We start from the raw sequence: 18,071 nt of genomic DNA, 5'->3' as shown, positions 1-18,071 counted from the left end.
TCTAAAGTGCATGGTCTGGACCAGTGTGTGCGTTTTGAGTTATTATTTCCTCATTATCTTTACAAATTTGCATATTTCAGTAATTTCGAGATACAACAACGGTTAATGACCTGACGGTTCGACCCGAACAGAGTCTCTTTCTGTAGGGTTAATGACAATGCAATACGACACAAAAAACAAAACGCAACGCAAGAATACTGATATAAAGCAATTAGATAATAAAGAGGCAAAAAGCACAAGAAAACACAAACAATGGAGAGGAGGGGTGGAGCATGGAAAGATTTGGTAACTTTTTATAGGATACAAAACACAATGTCCCCATCAGATTTACATTAAACTTACTCGTTTCTATAAAAAAAACACTACAGCACTTCAGCAAGTAATATTTTTTAAGGAAGATTTATACCGTCATTATCTTAAAATAATTGTGTGATTTCCTTTTAATAGAAGAGGGTAGAAACACAAAGAACGAAATATACGGTTTGAAGAGGGAGAGAAAGGGGGGGGGGGTATGGGTGGGGAAAGAAGTGCTATCTGGAGGCGCCTCAACCACTGTTTCTACTCTACGTTTTTCTCGATGGTAACGTTGCCTCGCACCCCAATGGTTTACCAAACCATGTCAGAAACTGAGTACAATGATTAAGCTTTGGGTGTTGACCATTGAGATATTGCTAGAGCTTAGTTTGTTTACGTAGCTTATCACATTGGACTATAAACCGGATCAGCCCCACCTATTAACCATAAACAAACAATTTAAAGGAATATTATTTGTTAGTCGGATTAACAATTAAAACATATCCCATCAACTCTTTATTTTGACAGGCTACTATTCTTTCTAAAAAGGATTTTTTTTTTCCATTTAATACATAGTCCTATGGTTAAAGAATTATGAGGCTCTGGTCTGGGATTCGAGCCGGGGTCTGGAATCCGAACTGGGTATAAGATTCGAATTGAGGGCTAGGGATTCGAACCGGGTCCATACCAGTAAACAAACATGGAAGAAACAACTTAGACAATCTTATAGTCACTAAACTGCCTAAACCAAAATACTATTGTTAAACTTGTGATGTGTGATCAATGTGTGATCAGAGGAAGAATTGTGTCATCTTGAATGTTCGAAATCTTTAATACTTTTTCTTAACTTTTTGAAACTCTTTTTTTTGTGATTATAAAGACGCCAAATTCTGGAACGACCAGGCACAAGACACGCTGCAAAAGGCACTGAATATAGAAGCAACACTGAATAGAAATGTTGCCAAGAATATTATTTACTTCGTTGGTGATGGAATGGGGATACCAACCGTGACTGCAGCCAGGATTCTAAAGGGACAACAGGCTGGGAATACCGGGGAAGAAACAGTCCTTGCATGGGAAGACTTCCCACATGCTGCCCTCTCTAAGGTACTTATAACAATAATAACTGTATTTATAAAGTGCCAAATTGCCACAGGATGACGCTGATGAAAGAAGTTAAACAAGACAGAACAAAAGACGCTGTCAGCCAGCTACGATTAGGGGAAAGAGTGAGTCTTGAGAGCCCGTTTGAAGACTTTGACACCGTTGGAATTCCTGTTTGGAAAGTAAACTATTCCATAATCGGGGAGTGGCAATGGGAAAGGCCTCGTCACCTGAAGGTAGTGTTTAGTAGACTGAGAGGGTTTAACCAGTTGATGAGCGAAGTAAATAAGAACGGCTCTGGAGTGAAAGAAGAGAGGAGAGATAATCCGGGGCACAATGATTGGGTGACTTAAAAAAGTAGACCATGACGTAGATGAATACGTACTTATTCATCATGATTTCAGTTGTGCTCTGAATTCTGTCAAACTTCCAAGACAGCCCATGGCAAGGGATTTTATGCGAGTCATTATGGTGATAGTAAACAGTGTTCTATATACAATTAGTCACGTCACAAGAAATGTCCATAAATTATGCGTACTTTTCTTGCTAACTAACCAGTTAGTAAAACTACAGCATTGCAAACCTGCATTAAAAATAGTTGATCGTAATAAAAACAGAACGAAATGAATTGAATTATGTGACTGGTAGGGAAAGTCTCTAACTTTAACAGTTATCATCGTAAAGTAATCTTAACTTTGCCCCCCCCCCTTGTTGTGCCCAGACGTACAACACTAATGCCCAAGGTGCCGATTCAGCCGGCACAGCTACGGCGTTCTTCTGTGGAGTGAAGACGAAATCTGGAGTAATTGGAGTCGACGATCAAGTCATCAGAAGTGACTGCAAGTCAGGATTAAATGCCAGCGTGGATTCCATCATGATTGATGCACAGAAGGCAGGTAAATAAAAAGGGCTCAATGAAACATGTATAATTTAAATACTCCAGCAAGTTCGGGTGGGCATTAAGAGTCGATCCACTATGGACTACTGACCAGCAGGGTACATGAGATGCACTCACTCGGACGACTCGTTTTGGAAGTTTAGTCAACCATCGGGAATACTCTCCGTGCAATTGCCTTTTGCTGTGTGTGCGTTCGCTTAGCTTCCCCGGGTCGACCCCGGTGTGTAGCGTTTTTTTTTCCCAGGACGAACGTGGGTAATTATCTGAACACGTTCGTCCTGGAAAAAGAAAACGCCACACACCGGGGTCGACCCGGGGAAGCTACACGAACGCACCCTGTATAGTATAAACGATTCCCCTCTGCGCTGTACACATGTTAGATTGGAGCGTGCTGTTCTGGACTAGAGAAGAAACCATAGGCTCGAGGCTGGTTCCAAATTGTCGACCACATAAGTCAACCAAGGGTTGGTTGACCAGCTTGTGGTCGAGTTAAAATGGTCAACCTTTACTAAACCATTGTGCCCACTCGAGTTTGATCTAGGGCTCGTTAAATAAGTTTTGATGCTAACAATTGTTTTGAGTAATTACCAATAGTCTAAGTGTCCAGTGACTTTAAGCGAACTTAGCTCCCCTTGTTTATATCTGTTCACTCCTTTCTGGAACCTTACCTCGCAAGATTGATCACAAATGGTACTTACTGCTGCTTAGTTCTACCATAGAGAAAGGTTCTACTATTCCATTTATAGAAACCATTTTGACTGATTGACATCGACAGGTAAAGCTACGGGGTTCATCAGTACTGCCAGGGTGACACACGCTACGCCAGCGTGTCTTTATGCCCACTCTCCGAACCGGAACTGGGAGAATGACGCCGATATACCTCCTGAAGAAGCGGCGTATGGCTGCACCGACATCGCACAACAACTCATTACGCTGGGAAAGAATACTAAGGTAATCAACTATGAATAAAACCTCGAGGCGTTTTGTCTTTTTAATCTTATCACAAAAATAACTTCTTTACGTTTTCTTACGTATAAAGTCACAATGATTGGGAGGTTTAGCTGAACGTTACGTGAGCAAAACGTAAACGTGAACATAAGAAAATTGTGTTGTTGAAATCTCACTTTTTCAGCATAAAACTAAAGTTACGGTTTCTCACGTCAGGTACGTACGTGCAGACGTCATACATAAAATTAAAAAGCCCTAAGTGTTGACATCCCTAAGAAACGGCACAATTATCTGACGTTCAAGTTCACGTTTTTCCTCGTGTAACGTGCAGCTAAACCTCCCTAAATAGTTTAACTTGTAAACGTGGTTTCATTATTTGAATTTGGGGCAACTATTACAGAGCAACTCGCTATACGCTACAGCCATTTTTTGTTCTGTTCTTGTTTAATTTTGATGATCGACAAAGTAATCAGATGTCAACATTCTTTAACAGGTTATCTTAGGAGGGGGTCGAGCTGAGATGACCCCTAATGACGTAGCTGACGTGGAATACCCAACTCGTAATGGTTCCCGTCAAGATGGAAGAAACCTTATAGGTAGATAGATAAATGGTGTTTGAAGCTGTGCAAACCTTATAGGTAGATAGATAAATAGTGTTTGAAGCTGTGCATGGTGTCAAGAATAAGAAGTAACTGATAAACAAGCAATTTGGCCGCCCAATTTTTCTGCAAACCTGTGAAATACGCTAAGGCTTAAGCAACTTTGTCTGCTACAGAAAGCACGCAAATTTCCTGATAAGCAGAGTTATGAAATTGGGCCCGGCTCTCGTCAGAGCCAACACTCCCTCAAAAGAACTATTATGGTTGTATCTGCAAGTTTACTATTTTTAGTGTATAGTTACTTCTTAGATAGTTAAATCTAATGTCTTTAGAGTCGTGACATTATGAGGTTTAACCATGGAGGAAGGACCAACATACTATTATTATCAGCTATTGGTAGTGGTAAACGTGGTGTAGATTGCTTGTTGTGACTCAACAAGTATAAAGAGGTGTAGTTAGTTGCTAAACTTGTACTTAAACACACACTGCTTGAGATTTAGTGTAAGACAAGTTCTGGATATAAACTAGATGATTAGAACGGTTACTCTTCACTCTTCACTGGTTCATCGTCTGAAAACCATCCCCATTGAATTTGGACTTACGTTTTCAAATTGTTTTCAATAGAGTATGTCCAACGGGTTACGGTACCTCAAATAATTCATGTATTTTTGTTTTAATACCAGTTGAATAAAACAATTCAATTCAAATATTTATATACACTTCAATACAAAATGGATAAAATGATCTGCACTCGGGTTCTGATTGCACACTGGTTTGCCAAAGCGCTGAGATCTATATGAAATAGTGCGGTTTACAAAAATAATCATTATAATTAAAACAGTGCCACTAATTCATTCTACATTGTGCAATTTAATAACCGATAAAGCAAAAAAAACACATAAATATTTGTTTAATATTTGTTTAATTTGGACCAGATGGCTTGAACAAAATGGTTTTCTTTACAAGCAAAGGAAATTGTTAAATTTAATTACTTGGCGTTTCAACACCAGCAGAGTTTTTGTAAAACATCACAAACAACAAGTCATGCATACTGGTGTAAAAAGAAATCAGGCAAATTAATAGACAAAAGAGAGAGAGGCCAGGTGTTGAACAAAATGGAGGAGAGGGTAAAGGGAGATATTTGCTGAAAGAGGGAGAAAGCAAAGACAACAATTGTTTTGTCTTCCATCTAGGTTGTGAATATAAAATGTCATGTCATGTATGTTCAGACATAACTGTTCCGGAGGAGCCTTATCCATAGGTTCTCCCTACCCTACACTCCCAACTCTCTGGCTATTAAAACAACGTCACAAATAGAGTGATTAGGAAGATCGAAATGATGTCCAATGGATGTATCCAAAATTTGTAAGTTGACTGTGCAGATGTGACCCTAGAAATGCTATAAGTAGTGCATTAATTTCACCTAGGTTGAACAGCACAAACTTTGCATTAATTCCACAACAGCCGGTTTTACGAATCGAGGATTAATCTTATCTCGAGTTAGGACGAGTAACTCGTCCTAACTTAGGATGAGTTCAATGCGTCCTAAACGTGTTCAGATACGGAACTGAACTCGTCCTAAGTCCTAAGATTAACCCTAAGTTAAGAAGAGTTTGGTAAAATCGACGGCTGGTCCTTGTTTGGAAACAGTTTGTAAAAGTTTATCTATTTATTTTTTTCCAGATGAATGGCTGGAAAGCAAAGACAGTGAGAGCAGTAGTTACGTCTGGAACCTCGACCAGTTCAATGCCGTAGACCCTGAAAACACGGAGTATCTTTTAGGTGAGCTGACTACCTTCACACAAAAGCAACGCCAATATAGGCCCTTTTCGAATCCAAGGCTTCGGCTTTGGATTCGGCTTCAGGCTCCGTTCTCTCGTCTAGAACCCCGTGCAGTGTGCACGTACGCAAAGCAAAACAACCACGGGGCCAAGCTAGCCTGAACCGAATCTGGAGCCGAAGCCGCGGTTTCGAAAAGGGCCACAAATGGGTAATTTTTTTTGTTTTATTGTTGATAACATTGTGTTCCTTGATCCGTCTTGGTTGTTAAGGACTTTTTGAGAGAAGCCACATGCAGTTTGAGGTCGATCGGAAGGATGATGCGGGAGGTGAACCTTCAGTTGCTGAAATGGTTGAGAAAGCTATCAAGATCCTGGAGAAGGACAAGGATGGATTTTTCCTAATGGTGGAAGGTAATCGATAATCGATAGTGAAGTATTGATTTCCTAAATGGAATGACGTCACAATGAAGGGTTGGATGAACTTCGAACTATAAAAGGAGGATACAAACCTGACCCACAAACATAATTCAAGTTTGCCGTCATTTACATCCTTAACTATGGTATGGTTCAATTTTGTGTGTTATGGTTTTTTGATTTATGTTTGTATCTAGTACAGTGCAATACTCTTAGAATTGTGTTTTAAAGGCAGTGGACACTATTGGTAATTACTCAAAAGAGATGTTAGCATCAAACCCTTCTTGGTGACGAGTAATGGGGAGAGGTTGATGGTATAAAACATTGTGAGAAACAGCTCCCTCTGAAGTGCCATAGTTTTCGAGAAAGAAGTAATTTTCGCTGAATTTGATTTCGAGACCTCAAATTTAGTACTTGAGGTCTCGAAATCAACCATCTAAACGCACCCAAACTCGTGTGACATGGGTGGTTTTTCTTTCATTATTATCTCGTAAGTTCGATGACCGATTGAGCTCAAATTTTCACAGGTTTGTTATTTTATGCATATGTTGAGATACACCAACTGTGAAGGCTAGTCTTTGACAATTACCAATAGTGTCCACTGCCTTTAAAGGCTTTCTTGTTACTTACCACAATATGAGTTATTGTGTTTTGAACATTAACATTAAAAAACTCACTTGTTCAAATCTTTGTAGTTACCCCATTCTGCAGCTTGTTTTTTTCCCCGTGTGTATCTTGTTTATACATGTATATTGTTGTTTGTATTTGGTGCTGTTGCCCTGGATACTTTAGTCTTCACAGGACACTTTAGTATTAAGCGCGGTATAATTATTATTATTCTTATTATTTATTATTAACATCGACGATAACGACACGTACAACAAGAACAACAACCACAACAACAACAATAACAACCAAATAAAAATAAAGTGATGTTTTTTGTTTATTTGGAGAATAATGTGTTAATAATTAATGTTATTGTCTCATTGACTAGGTGGGCGCATAGATCATGCTCATCACGATGGAAATGCCGCCATTGCACTCACAGAAACCATCGCGTTTGAGGAGGGTCTGATTAAAGCATTGGAGCTTACCAGTGATGAAGATACATTGTACATCGTTACAGCTGATCATAGTCACGTGATGTCAATGGGAGGCTATCCCAGCAGAGGGAACCCAATTCTAGGTAACTTGGGCAGATTGTTTGCTGCTCATTATCACCTTAAAGGCACTGGACACTTATTGAAAATAACTCAAAATAATTGTTAGCATAAAAACTTACTTGGTAACGAGTAATGGGGAGAGGTTGATATTATAAAACATTGTGAGAAACAGCTCCCTCTGAAGTAACGTAGTTTTTAAGAAAGAAGTAAATTCACGTAGATGTTACAGAAGTAATTTAACACTCAAATATTTGAATTGATTTCGAGACCTCTGCTGGTCTAGTACTTTAAAAATGTACTTAACTAAACGACTTAATGTAAGATAATGTTATGTTTGACGTATAGGTTTATATGACCTGGCTGACGCGGCTGATGGTATGCCATATACCACCTTATCTTACGCCAATGGGCCTGGTGGCATTCAGGAACAGACAAGCTACCAGACGACTGGCAGAAGACGTAACTTGACCGAAGCCAACTTTGGTAAAGTTCATTTTTAGGTCTACATAGTTGCGTCCTCCCCGAAATATTACTCTTTAAATAACCGTGAGGAAAAGTCCTAGGCTCTACAACTGAAAAAGGGAGGAAAATTCACCAAATTCTACACAATACAAAACATGACGTCTCAAAAATATAAGATACAATAATCTTCTGCAACTTATCCTTTAAGTAGCAGTAAGAGTGGCCTAGTTTGAACACGGTGGTTCTTATAATATCGTTTGGAATTGCTTTTACTTGCCATCTTTTGTTTTAATTTTCACTGCAATTTTTGATTTCTGTGTCATTTATTGTATATAAATTGTTACCCTTTTCATGAGCAAGGTATTTTTTTACTTTTGCCCTTCCCTGGACGGCCTCTGCGTGTTATAAGTGTTGTATTGTCTGAAGAATTAAAAGAAACAAATAAATAAAAATAAGTAATAATGATAAGATCAAAATAATAATAATATAGCAAAAAAAATAAATAGTCACAGTTTATAAACAATTCAACTCATTCAGGTTCATTATGTTGTTTTCTCCCCTTAGATGACCCAACGTTTTTCCATTCGGCCATCTTCCCAGTCACATCAGAGACCCATGGTGGCGAAGATGTTGCGATTTACGCCCATGGACCTATGTCACATCTATTACACGGTGTTCAAGAGCAAAACTACATTCCGCATGTTGTACGTTACGCGGCGTGTTTGGGAAATACAGAACATTGTGATGGATATGTTAACCCGTGCACAGGTGGAGCGTCGGCATCAATCCAACGAGATCTCGCGGGAATATGTCTTGTTCTTTTGAGCAGCTTAATACCAATCTTCCTAAACTAACGTTTTCAATTAAGAGGTTAAGTCAAACAATAGTACTAATATTGTGTTTAGTGACGTTTTATATCCTTTTAATGCCTGCCGTACACATGTGTACGTCTTCATACTTTTTCAGAAAATGTTTTTAATCGTGCATTTACTACAAATTTCTGTTGGCTACAAATGCAACCAAACTGACATAACAATAAATACAATAAAACTTTATTGTCCCTGCACGGAAAATTCCTTTGGCCTTTTGCTCACACAAAAACACACCAATACAAAGGTACAATTGAGTTAAAAGGGGGTTAAACCGTACCACAGAGAAATGGTGGGCCTTAACACAAAATTAAAAGTGCACCACATACATTATAAAAGGGCAGATACAGAACAAGAACACTAAACAACAACAACAGAAAACAAACAATAACAACACATGCGTTCAGATCTCAAATGATACAACAACTCACCGTTCAAGCTGCCCATTATTTAATTGAATGGCAGCCGGAACAAATGAGCTGCCATACCTCCGGGTCTTGATCATGGCTCTTTGAAGAAATCGATTGCTTCTAAGGGTTTTCTGGAATTTCAAGTGAAGTGTGTGAGAGCTGTTGAAAGTAAAACAATTGACTTGATTTGATTGATTGATTGATTGATTGACTGAGTAAGTGAGTGATTGATTGATTGACTGAGTAAGTGAGTGATTGACAATCATAGAACACTCGAGGGCGCTACGTTAGCATCACCAATACGGCTGCCCTCATATTAAACACCAGGTTTTGGTGAGTTCTCTTCTAGATTGTTGTTTGAATTCCTATGTTTTATGACAATCTTAGTTATTTTTTTATAAATACTGATTGCTTATAGACCGAGAATAAAAAGAGGCACTTTTCTTTATAATATGTTTTGTATTGGTTTATGAATTCCTTCTTGGGTCTTGCGTAGCATAAACCCAGCTCGCTTGGAAACTTAGGCCGTGTCCAAATTGGTGGCTACGACTGCGGCTACGGTCGTTGCTAGGGATGTTGCTAAGGGCGTCCTATACTTCAATGCATGATGACGCGGCGATCCAGCCATAGCCGTAGCCGTAGCCGCCAAATTCGGATACGGCCTAAATTGGGATGCTGCGTTTATGACGTCATCGGTCGTAGTGCAGGGTGCGGGAGGGCACGTTTTTTCTTGGCAGACTTTCTACGAAGAATTAAAATAAAAGAACAAAAAAATAGTATTGCGATCCATTCTATTAAACATTGATATATAATTAAGACTGACATGAGACGTTAAAGGCACTGGACACCGTTGGTAATTGTCAAAGACCAGACTTCTCACTTGGTAAATCTCAACATATGCACACACAAACAAACTGTGAAAATTTGAGCTCCATCGGTCGTCGAAGTTGCGAGATAATAATACAAGAAAAAACACCCTTGTCACACGAAGTTGTGTGATTTCAGATGCTTGATTTCGAGACATCAATTTCTAATTCTGAGGTCTCGAAATCAAATTCGTGGAAAATTACTTCTTTCCTAAACACTATGTCACTTCAGAGGGAGCTGTTTCTCACAATGTTTTATACTATCAACCTCTCTCCATTACTCTTTACCAAGTCAGGTTTAATGCTAATAATTATTTTGAGTAGTTACCGATAGTGTCCACTGCCGTTAAACCAAATCTCCAAAAATGATGATCCGAATTACATAAAATGAAGCGCAAACGAGTTCTATTTATTTGTCCTTCGGTCCTGCAAAGCACCTAGTCAAAGACAAGATGAAAGCCATGACGATTGATAGAACTCCTATGGCCACGAAGACAATGTTGTAGTCATCGCTGACATCGTGAATCCACCCTGAAAAGTAATTAATTGGAATTAGTAACAGGCAACGATAAGTAGGTATCTCTCAATATTAATGTCACATCATTGTTCTTCCAGCTTTCTCCAAAAGACGATCAGAGCATACTGATCGAAACGTCGAGTTGAAATCAACGGTTCTTTTCACAACCACCCCAACTCATAGATTATGATTGCATGGGTGTTACCACAAATAATTGTCACATCATGTTTGTCACATCAAGGTCGTGGGTTCGAATCCCACCCGAGTAATATGCCTTTGATTTTTGTTCACAGGCTGGGGAAAGTTCTGAGTAAACAAAGCAACCTATACTTCGATGTAATGGGTTAAAACAAAATAAATATTCTTTATCCTAGCTGCAAACTTGAAATCTGTTAAATATCCTTGCCCTTTGAACGGACTCACCTGCAGAAAAACCACCAACGACCATTCCCGTTCCAAGTGAACAAAAAAGCCAACCGAGGGCCGTGTCGCTCATGTCAAAATCTTCCTCCATCAATAAATAGGTTAAAGGGAAAATGACACCAATGGGAACTCCTGAAATAACAGCAAGGGTAGCTAGTCCTATAAAGGAGGTCTTGACCAGCGGATTTAATAAGCTCGATGCGGCAAGGAGGAGTAAGGCTCCAAGAAATACGGAAGTAGATTGGGTGAGTTTGCGATCAATCGGGTATCCGTGACCAAGACGTCCGGCAAGAGTTCCTAATCCACCGAATGTAGCAAGAAATGCTGATAAAGTCTCCCCGTGGCCTAGCTGTACACCAAGCGGAATGAGAAACAAATGCCACATGCTATAGATGAGACCAACACACAGTATCAACACTTGGTAAACGATGAAGATCGGTTGTGTTATCAGTTCGACGTTGAAGAACTTTCGAAGCACCTGCAAAGCGCCCTCTTTGCCCTTTTCCGGTGAGTTTCTTGCTGTCGTAGTTTCAGTTTGACTATCGTTTTGACCATCCAATGGTTGATATCTTCCTCTCATAGTCTTGCAATGACGAAGGACAGCTCCGCATACTACAAGGTTAGTGGATAGCGACGCCAAGAGTCCCAGAGCCGCATTCCAACCGTAGACTGACAATAAATACTCCATTGTTGGCGGGATAACCATCATACCCACTGGACCTCCAGCAAGGGAAGCACCATTTGCCATGGCGAAGTCTTCTGGGAAGTAGTCGAGCAAAGGTTGTATTACTGCAAAGTCGACAATTCCACCACCGATACCTTGGATAGTATTGCGACAAAATAATATCATAATGGTCAATTATATTTCATATCTCACATAATTCATGAAGTGCTGCTTGTGTATATATCTATGTATTGTATGTGTTGTATGTATATTATTTGATTTTGTTCCGAAACTGACACAGAACCCATAACCCTGGGGAGCGTTACATCAGTATAAGAGTAAATACTAATTAGTGAAGAAGTCATACAGAAGGGAGGGTTAAAAATACGTATACTGGTAAAGCCTTTATCACACAGTTTGATTTTCTTTTAAAACGGTAAACAAAAAGACGTACTTGGCAACGCAATTAATTATTGCTTCATCATGAGTGTCCATCAAAAACTTCAAGTCTTTGTATTGATTCATAATAAAAACCAACATAGTATGATGTTTTGTTGTTAATGCCCGTGTGGGGAGGTCTTAGGAACTAACACTTGAACGAAAATGAAAAGTTTGCCATGCTTAAGAATAATAATAATAACAACAACTGCATTTCTATAGCGCTTAGCACCTACAAAAGAGTGTCTATTTTAAATATAAGCGCTTAGAGGAACAAAATAATAATTATGTCGATGAATTCAACATAAATGTTTTGAGAAGAGTCTTGAAACTTGAGACAGTGGTAGCTTGTTTGATTTGAGAGGGAGATTGAGGCTTCACAACCAGAATTAATAACTGAAATGGAATAATAATCATTACAGCAATTACTGAGAAAAGGCAGTAGAATGATTGCACAATAATACTAACTTGAGATAAGGATGAACGTAGCAAAAGGCACTATTGATGGTGAAAATGTTGCTGCCAGAATGCCCATGGCGGAGATGCACCCTCCTACTATGGTTATTCTCCGTGCCGACCAAACCGCTTTCACGATTCCAAGAAATGGACCTGTACGTTATGATAAGTTATCTTGATAAACGAAAATCTAAATAAATCTGAACAATTTTTCATAAGAGTATGTCGAGTAAATTAATACATGTTTTATACCAAAAAAAGCTCCAGACAACAGAACAGTGAAATAAAATGTGGCCAAACTATTTACTACCGGCACTTAATTGCATGTTTAGATCGTCATTGATAAACGGTGTTGCATGCAATTATGTCCTCTATGCAATACTGCCGGCCGACGCTGCTGCATAATGCAATTATGTCCGCCCGGACACATGTGCATATGCAGTTGTGTCCGCCCCCGTGCAATACCGTCCTTGCAAATAATTAAACGCCCTTGGTCGACGGAACACGTCCGCCATTATTTTTACAAGCTAAGTGCATGTCATGAATGACATGGGAAGTGTTCGGCCGTTGGGTGTTCGATGCAATCATGACATACGAGTATGCGTAGGTTCAGTGCATGCACGCTCGCTTACGCGCGCACATACATGTACAGTCATGTACATGTCCACCGGACACGATTGCATATGCAAAACTGTCCGGAGCGGACAGTATGGCATGGCGGACACAATTGCATCTAGATCGTCATTGATGCACGGCATCCCTCAAAATAGGAAATGAGATTTCACATTATGATTCAAACGGAGCTTAGTATTGTTTTGCATGGTGTGGATAAGTAGGACGAAACTATAAGACGGGCAGATGACTGTTCGAAACGTGGAGACCAAACATTTACTTGTTTGCATTCCTGTGGAGACATCTTTTGTTCTTTCCATTGTCCCTGTTCTATAAATCTTCCCTTAGACTTTGTACACAAAAAAGCTTGTGGAGCACACAGGTCTTCAGAATTTTCCCATGGAGTCCTTTTATTTTCCTTTTTTTGTTTTTTTCCTTGGTCTCCATAAGCAAAGATTATAGAGCGCCGAAGGCGCAAGATGCGGAACTCTGGCTGAAATGTGAAATCCCACTGGACGCAATTTCGGCAAGTAACTCTTTTGATACAACAATAGATCAGTGCAGTTCAGTGCAGACAATGACCATTCCTATCAATGGGAAACAAAACATTCACTTGCTGAAATGGCGCCCATGCGTATTTCACGTTCCAACAATATACATGTATAAAGCTTCAGTTCCCCATCTTGTGCCTTCGGCGCTCTATAATCTTTGCCATAAGGTAGTGAAATAGAAAGCAAACCGGCTGTTTTCAGAGCCAACACTCACATAAAGGAGATTTTACACATTGGCTGTACCCGCAAGTATACTATTTCATTTTCAGCACAATCCCAACTCATTAAGAGATTATCATTACCGCAAACCTTTACTATATCGTATTTCCACCATGCAAAGTTTCAAATCATTATTTATAGTTTCTTCCTACAAACCAAACTAATTGAACACTAATTAGCAAGCGAGTATGCAAATATTGGTCCGTTACGTTTATTACGACGGTAATTACTATTACGATAAAGTTAAACCCCATGATGAGAACGCTGAATCACATACAGGTTGATGTTTCCGTTGTTTTGTTTTGTTCGAAGTCTGTTAAACTCTGCTAATTAATATTATAATGCAAAGGCAGAACACCAGGCTTTCCGTGTACACAATGCCTAGCTACTAGTTTTTAGAATGTTTAATATAATATAGTATAGGTTTTCTCGGCCAATTTTGGAAAATGAGCAGCCAAGTTAACCATCAAGCTATTCTATTTTGCGCGAAATCGATTGCTACTCAAAAGGGTAATTCGATTCCGTTTTATGATTAGTCAATGTAATGTTGCGTCATTCGATTTAGTTAAAAAAATCATTCAATTTAACAGTTCATCAAAGCAGCATTCAAATTCACGGACGCTTCTTGAGGCGTGTGTGTCACGAAAAAGAATGACGCTACGCTAAATTGAACAGAGTGCTAAAGGTATTTGACTCGATTCAAAACGAAATTGAATGGCCGAATTCTGAATTTGAAACGCAGTAACAACTGGAGAGGCAAAACAGTTTGAATTCGAACGCATGAAAATGAAATTGACTGCTCATTTGCCGAACTTGACCGAGAAACCTATATATGCATGTGAACTTTTTATGAGCTAGGTCTGGGAGGGCACCATCTTTTTTGATGAAAGTTTTTTTTTACTTTTGCCCTTCCCTGGACGGCCTGTGCTTGTTTTATTGTTTTGTCCGAAGAATAAAAATAAAAATAAATACAACACTGCGCCATTGATTTCGGTCATGTGCACATGTACAGGTTGGCTGGCTCATTTTTGTAGTATATCTTACTCCATCGATGGGAATAATGGCACATGCTTCATTATTTTGTTAAGAACTTCTGCAATATTGTTTTGGGGTAACAATATCAACTCGTTATAAAGTGAGCAAACCAATACTTAAACTACATTGGATACAGATAAGTTTTTTTTCTTCTAAAAAATAGGCAAAGCGTTACAATATCTAATTGGTACTGGAGGGTTGTTCCACTTTAATATTACAAGTATTATTGTTATCATTCAGGTATTTCAACAATACATGACCATACAAAATTACTTCCAGATGGGCTAGGAGAAACAAAAGCAATGTTTACTGTGGTCCGTAGACCTGGGGTCGATTTAACAAAGATTAGGACTAGTCCTAGGAGATATTAAAAACATATAGCTCGTCCTAAGTTATGATGATTAACTCGTCCTAACTCGAGATAAGACCAGTCTTGACTCTTTGTTAAATCCACCCACATCTTGTTGTAAAACAAGCAATAAAACGAGTAATATTATTTGGGGTGTTATAAAGGTGAAAATCCGGTTATGAACATTGTTCTAATGGTTAAGTGATGGTTAGTTAAACGACTTACCAATGCAAATAAAACCAAAGCCTAAAGACGACCCGATTACAAATCCTGCAGACGCAGTATTGGTGTCAAATCCAGACTCAATATGGGGCAGAAATACTCCCATTGCCTTGAAGTTGCCGACAAGGAAAAACGTCACGAAAAATCTAGAGAGCAATATCATCCATCGCCAGGGGTCAGCGGCCCGCTTGAGATCTGCTTTATTTCTGCTCATGGTGACGCTTTCAAGTTTTAGCTTCAACTGTGCACGGTTTGAAGTACAGAGGCGAGTCACACCAGCACTTATCGAACGGTTGCCGCTACCGAAATAATTAATGCGTGATGAATTGTTCTTCCCGACAGCATACTGTGTCCCAGGCAATTAAAAGTCCATGTCTCGCGCGTATATCGAAAACGAGAATAAAAATCGAACGACGGTCATTAAACACTCCTCTTTTACAAAACTATGAATGCTTATAATTGGCGTGAAAGTTCATCTGTGTTGGTAGTACGATACAATTTAGGTAAACTTTGACCTGAATGCTTATGATAATATTATTCTACTTTTTGTTTTTAAGTTTGAGTTTTTTATAATATAGGTTTTCGGTCAAATTCGGCAAATGAGCTGAATTATCATTTTGTGAAATCGAATGACACAACATTACATTTGACTAATCATAAAACGAAATCGAATGACCCTTTTCAGTAGCATTCGATTTCGTGCGAAATAGAATAGGCTTGTGGTTAAGTTGGCTGCTCATTTGCCGAAATTGACCGAGAAAACCCATAACTAAATTTTGTTAAAATAAATTAATATTTAATCAAAACTATAACTTGGGACGAGGGTAAAACTTGCGACAAAAGTGATACTTGTTGGCAGACCAATTAACGCTGTATAAAACATGCGTGGTAAGGTTGCCTCTTAAAACCCATTTGCGAATAGACCAATTAACGCTGTATAAAACATGCGTGGTAAGGATGCCTCTTAAAACCCATTTGCGAATAGACCAATTAACGCTGTATAAAACATGCGTGGTAAGGTTGCCTCTTAAAACCCATTTGCGAATAGACCAATTAACGCTGTATAAAACATGCGTGGTAAGGTTGCCTCTTAAAACCCATTTGCGAATAGACCAATTAACGCTGTATAAAACATGCGTGGTAAGGTTGCCTCTTAAAACCCATTTGCGAATAGACCAATTAACGCTGTATAAAACATGCGTGGTAAGGTTGCCTCTTAAAACCCATTTGCGAATAGACCAATTAACGCTGTATAAAACATTCGTGGTAAGGTTGCCTCTTAAAACCCATTTGCGAATAGACCAATTAACGCTGTATAAAACATGCGTGGTAAGGTTGCCTCTTAAAACCCATTTGCGAATTACGGCCGAATTTGTGAAACCAGACTATTAAGAGTCAATTGGAACTCTTAAGTCTTTACAACTTCAAACTTGGAGGTACAAGTGCTAGTCGTGGGATTTGTTCGTTGATTTATTGAATTTCTTTTAACATAGCACTCCATAGGCACATTTTACTTTCCCAGTAATTACATATACTTTGTATTGCAAGTACGTTTACCAACCAAAGGGACCTATTGGTGTGCACAAAATTGTTAGTTAACTGACGTTTCGTCCATCTGACAGGGTCTTTCTCAAACGCAACATACAAGGTAAGTGTAACATAAACAATAGTCTTGGTGCAAGACGTTTCTCGTTTCCCTTTCACGCACACCGCAGCCAATTCAGCGACAGCGCCCGCACCGACTCACCGCGGAAACGAGAAACGTCTTGCACCAAGACTACATTGAACAATCGTTTTCCATTCGATTTCACCATTCTTGTGTCATTTATAGCTGATTGACTTACAATAGTTGCAGTTGTGCAGGATAATATTAAAATAAATCCCTGAAGGTTAAATAAGGAGAAAAGAAGCAAATTACGAAACCGACTTGACGGAATCACATGCAATTTATTGAACCTGACGGTACCGGCATTTTGAGAAACCGAATACTATTCATGTATTTTTATTTCGTGCTAAAATGTTACCTCCATTATTATTTTATTTGTTTTTAAATTAATTTGTTTATTACTGCTGCATTATTCATGTATTTCTTGTTTTTTATATCATGGACAACTGCACTTTACATCATGGACAATTGCACTTTACTGTAATGTACTTGTTATAGCAAAGTAATTTCCTTTAAGTTTAATTTCTTTGATCTATTATTTTTGCATTTTTATTGTATTAACCTATTTTTATTTTATCCGGATACGATGGCGACACTCCCCATCGCATAAGTTAAAATAGTGCATGGCATGTGCTATCAGACCACACTGTCCAAACAATTACCTTTTTTTTCTTCTAGGTATAATTTTGCCAAATATTTTTATAACATACCCCCCCCCCCCCTTAGGCAAATGAGGCTCCTCCCTCTATTTGGAGAGATCCAAGGTGGGTCCACGTCTACAATTGATAATCAGCCCAATACCATTTACCACAAGAGCACATGTTACATAAGCAGCTACAACTAAGACATAACTCTCATCAGGTTACATCCTTTGTATAAAAAACAACAACCACGGTGTCTTGAACATTTCGCACGTGTTGTTCTTCTCACAAATCCATGCACAAACGTTCCACTAATTAAGGGGGAAAAACGTAAGCCCCTCATAATATTCTTTACTGAACAAATTTGAGAGGCAAACCATGGAGGCAAACGAAACGGGTGCAGTGTAATTTCCCCAAAATGTGACCTGAAGGGAACATTAAATTTTGTGAATGGTCATAATTAATGATAC

At 38.9% G+C, this 18,071-nt stretch overlaps 2 protein-coding genes across 2 annotated transcripts; one reads left to right on the top strand and one right to left on the bottom strand.

Annotated features, from left to right (window-relative positions):
* The first annotated feature begins 1,272 nt into the window (after positions 1–1,272).
* Positions 1,273–9,368, top strand: LOC117302324 (alkaline phosphatase, tissue-nonspecific isozyme-like). Its single transcript, XM_033786221.1, has 9 exons — positions 1,273–1,401; positions 2,120–2,294; positions 3,072–3,247; positions 3,738–3,840; positions 5,527–5,625; positions 5,895–6,035; positions 7,033–7,224; positions 7,547–7,684; positions 8,228–9,368. The coding sequence occupies exons 1-9, from the start codon at positions 1,288–1,290 to the stop codon at positions 8,515–8,517; spliced, it is 1,428 nt and encodes a 475-aa protein (XP_033642112.1). The 5' UTR covers positions 1,273–1,287; the 3' UTR covers positions 8,518–9,368.
* An 849-nt stretch (positions 9,369–10,217) lies between these two features.
* Positions 10,218–11,496, bottom strand: LOC117302644 (monocarboxylate transporter 12-B-like). The gene is made up of 2 exons (XM_033786627.1): positions 10,749–11,496; positions 10,218–10,339 (listed from the first exon to the last, which is right to left on the bottom strand). Exons 1-2 carry the CDS (start codon positions 11,494–11,496, stop codon positions 10,218–10,220), a joined length of 870 nt encoding a protein of 289 aa, XP_033642518.1.
* Positions 11,497–18,071: the final 6,575 nt, after the last annotated feature.

This window comes from Asterias rubens, chromosome 18, assembly GCF_902459465.1.
Source record: "Asterias rubens chromosome 18, eAstRub1.3, whole genome shotgun sequence".
NCBI classification, from domain to species: Eukaryota; Metazoa; Echinodermata; class Asteroidea; order Forcipulatida; family Asteriidae; genus Asterias; species Asterias rubens.
This window is presented reverse-complemented; position numbering and strand designations above follow the sequence as displayed.

Coding starts and splice junctions, on each gene's coding strand:
- LOC117302324 (XM_033786221.1), top strand. CDS start 1,288: ATGGGGATACCAACCGTGACTGCAGCCAGGATTCTAAAGGGACAACAG. Junction 1,402..2,119: donor CACATGCTGCCCTCTCTAAG/GTACTTATAACA, acceptor TGTTGTGCCCAG/ACGTACAACACTAATGCCCA. Junction 6,036..7,032: donor ATTTTTCCTAATGGTGGAAG/GTAATCGATAAT, acceptor CTCATTGACTAG/GTGGGCGCATAGATCATGCT.
- LOC117302644 (XM_033786627.1), bottom strand. CDS start 11,496: ATGGCAAATGGTGCTTCCCTTGCTGGAGGTCCAGTGGGTATGATGGTT. Junction 10,340..10,748: donor CGTTGGTGGTTTTTCTGCAG/GTGAGTCCGTTC, acceptor ATTACTTTTCAG/GGTGGATTCACGATGTCAGC.